At 38.0% G+C, this 8499-nt stretch overlaps 1 protein-coding gene across 1 annotated transcript; it reads right to left on the reverse strand.

Moving 5' to 3' along the window:
* Nucleotides 1–1324: 1324 nt before the first annotated feature.
* Nucleotides 1325–5755, reverse strand: LOC113299698 (uncharacterized protein At2g39795, mitochondrial-like). Its single transcript, XM_026548772.1, has 7 exons — nucleotides 5334–5755; nucleotides 3045–3376; nucleotides 2701–2915; nucleotides 2586–2619; nucleotides 2427–2495; nucleotides 2292–2348; nucleotides 1325–1722 (listed from the first exon to the last, which is right to left on the reverse strand). The coding sequence occupies exons 1-7, from the start codon at nucleotides 5601–5603 to the stop codon at nucleotides 1389–1391; spliced, it is 1311 nt and encodes a 436-aa protein (XP_026404557.1). The 5' UTR covers nucleotides 5604–5755; the 3' UTR covers nucleotides 1325–1388.
* Nucleotides 5756–8499: the final 2744 nt, after the last annotated feature.

Here is an 8499-nt window from a genome sequence, read left to right on the forward strand (position 1 = left end):
GGTTGTTAGTGAATACGTAACTTTGATCATGCATATGTGGCACAACAAGAAAAAGTGGTGAAGGTGAACTGAATGTGGAATGAAGATGTCGGGAGGAGTGATAAAGATCCCACAAAACGAGTTTCCAACATGAAACTTGCTTTATCATTCTGAGGGTGCTTAACAAGTTTAATCCATACTTGCTGGAAGTAAATCAAGTGCCTGCAAGATCACCACATGCTCCAATCTCGCATGATTTTCATGATGGTGAACCTGCTTCCTCACCTGAAGAACTGGATTTCCATAGACCATGTCTCTAGTTTAATGACCCCAAGAATTAGAATGAATGTCAGAAATTCAGGGGTTGAAGGTGCTGGTACTCTAAGAATTACCTAGAAAGTACTATGTTTTGTATAATTTTTTCCACCTGCCTATCAGTTTGTCCAATTTTACAGCCTATCTTGGTATAATGTTTTTCTATTTGTACAAGGGTTCATTATTTAACCATGGTCATATAATATAACTCAAAAGTCGACCATGACCGTTCCTGAGAAACTTTTACCCGGAAGCAAAATTTTATTTTTATTGCCACAATATATAGTAGTTTCTTTGTATTGCACAAGATAGTAAAGGACTCAAACTTCGGGAAAAGTAGAATTTGGTCGAGCTGAATGGAACGACACAACCATCTCAGTCGTCGGATCAAATTGTTCTATCTTTTGATCCGACGGTTGAGATGTTTGCAATGTTCCCTTCAGCTCGACGTGTGGTTCCATTCAGCCCAACCTAATACTACTTTTTGTTGTTTCATGTGTCTACTTTTCACTTTTACACTCACCGCATCTGGATGCTAGATTAGAACTGGCATAGGACCAAAAAGATTGTCCTAGCTACCATTCTAGATGTTAGATTAGAATGCCATAGGACTTAATCTTAACCTAAAAAATCGCCATGCATACCTTTATGGTGTCGCAGTAAAATTATGAAGTATGTCGAAATTTATTCTTAAGTAGAAAGCTTTTTTGTGTTTAGTAGATAAAGTAGCCAAAGAAGCTAGAGCTAATATAGCCAAAGAAGCTAGAGCTAATAGGGAACGAGCGCATCCCACTCCAGCAAGTACGTTGGTCCCTTTTTTTTTTAATAATCTTCCAGGTTGGATCCGGTGGTGTGTACCGAGTGAGAGTATGCTCTCTTGGTCCGATGGTTTAAAATAAATCCCACCCTTCTCTCTCACTCGAGAAACCCCGTGATATAAATCATTTTCGTAACTGAACACCCGAGTAAACCTCAATGTGTTCACTCTGAAATTGCATGTTAGATCTATGTTTTTGAGGGGATAGGTTGATTATTTGGGAATACAACACTTTTCAAGTGAGTATGACCATGAGTCGGTAACAATTATCTCAAATTTACATATGCCATACTTGATAATGTTCAAGTTCTAAATCACTCATTTCAACGACAGGAGGACGTCCATTAGGATACATTATCTTATGCATCTCATCATGGTGTGCTTTTAGGGCAACTCTCGAATATTCCAAAGCCTTTCCATAATCAGGCACATCTTCCATATGTTTCAGATCAGGATACAATATCTTATCCATCTCTTCTGAGAAAACAGGGGGATCCCAAGCATCTTTGGGAGGTAAACATCTATAAGGATTGTTATCTTCACCATCAAGGAACAATAAATCTTCCTCGCGTCCAACACGAAGGTCATTTTCAACATCTTCTTGAAGTTCACTGCCACGATTAAAGAACAAACTAGTTAATTTGTATTCTTTGGGGCTGTTCTGTAACTATTATTTTAACGGATTGTCAGCTCATAATCCATTATACAGAGTATAATGGATTCTATACTTCTTTGGTACCTATTATAATAATTGTTTATTTTAATCATAACTGAAAAACTCCACTATCCATAAACAAAAAAAAGTTGTTTTCAAAATTTATTATAATCGATTATTTTTTCTAAAAAACTCAAATTGAACTTTTTCTTTTTATTTTCTCTACACTATCAAGAGAGAGATAAAAAAAACAACTACAAACTAAAAAAATTCTAAATCATTGTTCTTTCGTCTCCTTTTTGAGATCTGCATTCTAAGATAATCAATTATTTGAAAAAAAAAAGTGTTTGGAAAAAATTATCTTAAAAATGATTATATCTAAATCATTTATCAATTTATGGTTATGTAATCATATATTTTACCAAACAAGGCCTAGTAAACTAACCACCATACTATCACTAATAATATTCATCTGGCCGACTAGGATAGAAAACATAGTAAATGCGAGTGAAAACAATAGTATACCTTTGGGAAGCAAAGAAACCTTCGCTAGGAACTTCAATCCACAATAGCTTCTCACTACTGTTGGCACAAGAACTAAATAATTTAGTTGACTCAATAACAATGATCGTGATACCAATAAAAATAATTAATACCTACCGAGTATGTGGATAAGGAATCCAGATGAAGTCTTTGGGATTCTTTCTACTGTTGCGGATATCGTCAGCACTGCCATTTATAAAAACCAAGAAAACACCAATTCATAACAAGAGCAGCATTTAAGTGTTTAGATTCTATGAGTTCATAAATAGTATGTACCTGACAAGTGGATGTCCTCTTTGTCTATAAACTTCTACATAAACCATAATAAATTCAGTAAGATTCAAAACATATATATACTCGTTCCACAAATCGGAACATTAAATAGTATTACCAACTACATAGTGGACTGGAATCCCTTCATCATTAATAATTGTTGTTTCAGTGGATTCAGGAGTAGATTGATCAGTAGGAGGCGAATTGGCTGAATCTGACGAGCACATGTCCCTGTTAGCCATGTACCCATGTAAGAATCTGGTGGTGCTGGGTATAATCCCTAAGATCTTCAAACGTCTGTGGAATTCTTTCTGCAAGTTCTTATCCAGTTTCCTTGAAGAAATACAAAAGATGCACAATAAGAAACCAATAATGCTAGAAGATATAGGGAATGCAACAACTGATAAAAATCTGAGTACATATATAATATCAAACCTAGCAATCAATAATTCTAGTACTTACGCATAGGCAGGTCCTCTGTAATAGATATTTTCTTCATCTGGAGCGTTTTCGTACTTGATACAGAAACTGTCTATCGAAAAGTCATCTGGATAAGCAATGACACCGTACTCCAAAGTAGTCCCGAGAAGATTCGTACGAGATACAACTAGGCAAATGCTGGATTGTGGATCACTTACACTATCCTTGTATTCATCACCGCCTTCAACAGTAGAGGAACGACCCGCAGGCATGTGAACTATGACTTTGATATCATCACCCCGGTATTCTCTAGTCAATGTTACCGTTTGCTTTCCTGGTTTATCTTCAATTTTGAAGGGAAAATCACTTGGTGTCTGCACAACACCTAACAAACGCATAAGACATCGCATTTGATCATCTCCGTGCTGTATACAGATCTTGATTATAGCTTAATAACTATTGCAAAGCAGTTCTGGTGTCCAACACTCACTTTAACTCTATATGAGGAGATATAAGTGGAGTTTCACATCTACTGGTGTAGGCTACACACACTGGCTGATACTCACCTTAACTAGTGAACTAGGCCCAAAATGTATACTCAATAATGATTGTTGGGCATAAGCACATGCAGATGCAAAATATACGTTGCATGCAAGTACTGAGAGAAAAGGAATCTAAAATGGTAGGTTTGTTATTTGTATCTCAAATTCTACCTTCATATTTATACCTATGTTATGACTCTACACGCCAGAAAAAAGTAAATGTTTTAACGAATCCTATTTTTTGTGTTAACTAGTAACGTATTCGCATTGTCCACTGTAAAGCAGATAGAAAGACATGATAATTTCTCAAAAAACTAGGATGCAGACACGTTATAAAATCAATAATATTTCCCACTAAAACCTGTATTATACAAAGAAGATGCATTAATCTACACAAGGACTAAGGACAGCCAACATCACTTGAAAAACACAAAAGACTATCATGATTGATTTAATCTATGTCAAGACAAGGGATGGCCATGATTAACCTAAGGGTGGAAGACAAGGGACAGCCATGATCGATCATATTGAGAGGAAGACAAAGGATGGTCAGAATCAACCGAATTGTGTAGTTTCTTAACTTCAACAGATTTCTAACTGTAGGGGTTATGGCCCCGAGTAACCTATGGAAAACTTTATGAATGGAATTTCTCAAGAAATAAATTGTTGATAATAAACTATTTCGTCAATAAATAAGTATAAAAGTATACATACTAATGTAATAAACGTTGGCGGATCCACTGACATAGTTATTCAGACACCATCCCACACTCTGGGCACAATCTTTTATTTTAATTAAAGTTAAACGATAACGTGTTTAAAGCTAATATTTTGGGGATATATTTTTCTTACAAAGTTCTACGTTCCTACAAAAATGAGTGAATTCCGAGAAGTACAACACCACCATCTACTACATCGAAAATTATCCGCTAGAAATCAGCCAATTTTCAACAGATGTAATTAAGAATAATAGACAATGAGATTTGGTATTTCAGAATGCACTCAATTAAAAACAGTGGTGCCCAAAGTGTGAGATAACGTGAGAATAACAATGTGAGTGGATCTGTCCTCTATCGTACATACCAAAAATTTGGGTATACTAGAATTGTTTGTGGCTCACGCATGTGTTCTGGCGTGCACATCCAAACATCTGACGCGGACACTGCCCCAAAATCGAAGTGTCCGTGCTACACGAATAGTCACCAGAATTGCTTGACACCCCCAAATTCTCCCCCCCCCCCCCCCCAAGAAAAAAAAAATTTCTTGCCCCAGTAGGTGGCATCATCCACACCTTAGGTTTTGCTTTGTGTTCCCACCCCTCGAGAAAATAGAGGGCAGTTGTGTGAGTCTCAGGGAAAGTTGGGGGAAAATTCTGGGGTGGGAAGCATTTTTGGTTTGATCTAAGATTTCCATATTATGTAGAAAAACATTATGCCAACTACATAGAGAGTGTCTTTGATTTCATCTAAGATTTTTATTCTTGCGTCTTTCAGCGGGTCGAAATTATGGAAAAAAAAAAGCCTTGTGAACGACAACAATCAATTCTGTTCCACTTACTCACAAACTCTTTCACAGGACAGCTTAACACTAGGACATCACAAGAGTATCTCTGATAAATCAAACTAGATACATCTAAGGCTGCTTGATTTGGGCACAGTAAGGATGGAAAAATAAATTGCAGACAGTAGGTGGCAAAATTGGAATGAGTAGATGTTCAAATTATGTGTGTTTGTTGGACCCTAAACATCAATCGATAGAATCGAGCAGAAATAATAAGGAAAGAACATACCTTGTGAAGAAGATCTTCAGATTTCTCCTGAGCACGTATGATTTGATCGGAACTGGATGGTCCCTTATTATTCTCAGCGAGAGAAGAGAACAACCTAAGATTTAGAGGCCGATCTTGTTTATAAATTAGACTACGGCTTATGTTGTTCTTCAATTGCGGGTTGCTGAAGATGGATGAAGAACTGCTGTAATTTCTAAGAGGCGTCTTCCTCGTATATGCCAGTAAAACTGGGGTTAAAGATGAAGCAGCTTTCATGATGATTCTCGCCATTCTAATACTTAATTTGCAGCAACAGAAGAAATCTCCGTCCACGGGTTACGGGGGGAGTTGATTTTGAGAAGAGAATTTAGGGATTTGGTTTTTCAAAATCCTATTTTGACGAGAATTTCTACTTGCTCAACGTATGGATCTGGATCTCCTTTGTTGAGTTCGTCAGGCCTAATGAAATTTCATTTAATGGATACGGTTATTAGGATCACTTTATATTTGGGCCGAACTTAACAAGACCTCATCTTTTTATGGATACGGTGTGGCAAGGGCATCTATGTAACTCTGAGAATGTGAAAGGATTTGAACATTGAAGTTTTATTTCCAGAACATGTCGTATCCCTTAGTATATAGCCCCGTTTGGGATTGTTTTTTTTTCAACCAAAAGCACTTTGTAACAAATTTTTATCAAAAATTGTGTTTGGTAAAAAAAATTTCAAAGTGCTTTTGGAGAGAAGCACTTTCATTTTAGGCCTGCTTTTAAAAGCTACTCAGCACTAGCTTTAAAAGTTTGAGAAGCAGAAGTTGTGGATCCACATAATTTGATTTAATTGATTCTCTATTTTAACCTTGTTAATTTATTATAAAGACAAGTTTTACCCTCAAATATTGTACATTTTTGTGGAGTAATAATTAGGTAAACCAAAAGAAAAGAGAAAAGGGAACTTTTTATTGACAAAAGAGGCAGAAGACATAATACATAGTATAATATTCTTTATATACATAATAGGAGAAAACCCTAATTATCTAATGGACCGCACATTGGTGGGCCCGGGAAAGCGTATAAAATTGAAACGAAATGAAAACGGGCCTACAGTAATACCGCAAGTGCACGGTCGTCAGATGTAGCTCGTGCAAGTACGGGTCGATCCACAGAGACTGGGGGTGTTTTGTAGTGTTTAGCTATTTTGGGTTCTAGTTGGCTATTGGGCTTTAGGTATCAAAGAGTTGTGGTACCAATGGGTTATGAATACCCTTTGGAACTGTTGGGCTTTGAATACCCTTTGAGTAAATTGGGCTTAATGGGTTTGTTGTAATGATGAAGTGCTTTAGGCCTTGGGCCTTTGAATGATTTTGGAATGAACTGTGAACTAGGCTTTGGCCTTAAACTTAGGCTTGGGCTCAGTGTAGTGAACTGAGCTTGGGATTAAACCTGGGCTTTTGGTATGATTTGGGCCTTAGCTGGAGCTAGGCTTTTTAGCTATGAACCTGGGCTTTTAGCCTTTGGTTTCAATGAACTGAACTTGGGCTCAGTGTTGAAGTGAGCTTTGGGCTCAGTTGGCTTGTATGAGGATCTGGGCTTGACAGTGACAGGCCTTAGCTTGGAAAGTGAACTGTGAGCTGGGCTTGATAGAGCTATCAGTTTGGTTTTTGAATGAGTCCACAGTGAACTGGACTGGGCTCTTAATGATCAATGCACTTAGGCCACAGTGAGCTTCAATGGACTAATGGGGAGCAAAACAGAGAAACTAGAAGAGCAAAAGATATCAAAAGAAAGAGAATAAAAGAGAACACAGATAGAGATGAGGAACAGGGAAGAATAGGGAACAATAACTAAGGGATTAACAATAGCAGTGAAACAAACTAACAATGATCATGGGAAAGAAGCAAAAATCAGTGGCAATGAGGCACAAAGGCAGTTAGCCTAAGGCAAGGGAGCAACAATGAAACAAATGGTAACAGTGGAGGTAAAAGCTAAGGCTTTGAATCCACCCTTGTGACCTAGCCAGATAGTGTAGTTCTAGGTTGAATCCTTAATGGAACTAAGTGACAGTTAAGGCCAACTTAAGATCCTAAGCATACAAAAAGGGAATAGCAAGATAATCAGCTTGCTCAACTGATGTGCTCCTAGTATTGACTGTCTTTTGACAGTACAATCAATCACAAGCACTAGTGAGCACTGATTTCTCCCATTGCTCAATCAATTCAGTGAACTAAGGCTTCTAACCTAACATTCCACTACCTAACAGTCCACTAAAGCTTCATCTGAGCCTCAGCTAGTGAGACTTAGCTCATGACTAACATGCTAACACTAACATACATCATACAAGATAATTGAAACATGAATTCAAAAATTGAACATAAACAGAACATGAACATTACACAGTGAAAACCAAGAATAGAACATATACAGAACAGCAAAGTTCTGGACACTGGCTAGTCCAGCATACCCAAAACATTACACCCTCACTTCCTATTTATAATCAGAACACCCAATTAGGGTTTATAGGAATTTGGGAAAAACTCACCATACCCTCTGAATTTGTTGTCCCCTCTGCAAATTGACGCCAACCCATGCTCCCAACTTGACTATGCTACGAACCCATCAATTTCTTGCGTCTCTGAAAGCCGTCTGCCATTTGTACTCAAACCCTAGTTCTCTTAGATGTATCTCATAGGTGATGAATGAGATAGAGGTGAGAGAGATAGAGTCTAGAGTGATGTTTACGGGGGAGGTTGTGTGGTTGGAGAGACTCGAGATGGTGAAGAGGTACAGGAGCTCGAGAAGGAGAAATTGCAGAGCTCTGCAATGGTCGGGGAGAACGATAGTTTTGGGGAAAGGAAGTGTTTGGCTGAAGGTGAAGATATTTGATGTTTAGGTGTTGGTCAGGTGCAGCGGAGTTTGATGAACAACGAGTGGAAGGCGTTGGATCATCAACTTCAGATTGAATCTAACGGCAAGATAGAAGAAGGCTCTGATCGACCGTTGGATTAAGTGATACAACGAAGCTGACGGCTCCAGATGGAGTTAGGTGCTGTAGTGTTAGACAGGAGTTTCAGACTTTGATGTACGGCGATGCTGCGACCGTAGGATGCTGAGATGATCCAATCTGACGGCTAGAAAGGGAAACGGGTATGGATATAGGAAATGGATTTGGGTGAGGGTTTTGGGCCTTGG

The sequence above is a fragment of the Papaver somniferum genome, chromosome 7, assembly GCF_003573695.1.
Source record: "Papaver somniferum cultivar HN1 chromosome 7, ASM357369v1, whole genome shotgun sequence".
Taxonomy (NCBI): Eukaryota; Viridiplantae; Streptophyta; class Magnoliopsida; order Ranunculales; family Papaveraceae; genus Papaver; species Papaver somniferum.

What these genes read in the sequence shown, in the direction of transcription:
- LOC113299698 (XM_026548772.1), bottom strand. Translation starts at nt 5,603, where the DNA reads ATGGCGAGAATCATCATGAAAGCTGCTTCATCTTTAACCCCAGTTTTA. An exon ending in TCCAGTCCACTATGTAGTTG is followed by an intron (nt 2,620 to 2,700) that starts GTAATACTATTT and finishes TGGTTTATGTAG; the next exon opens with AAGTTTATAGACAAAGAGGA. An exon ending in GGTTTCTTTGCTTCCCAAAG is followed by an intron (nt 1,723 to 2,291) that starts GTATACTATTGT and finishes TAATCGTGGCAG; the next exon opens with TGAACTTCAAGAAGATGTTG.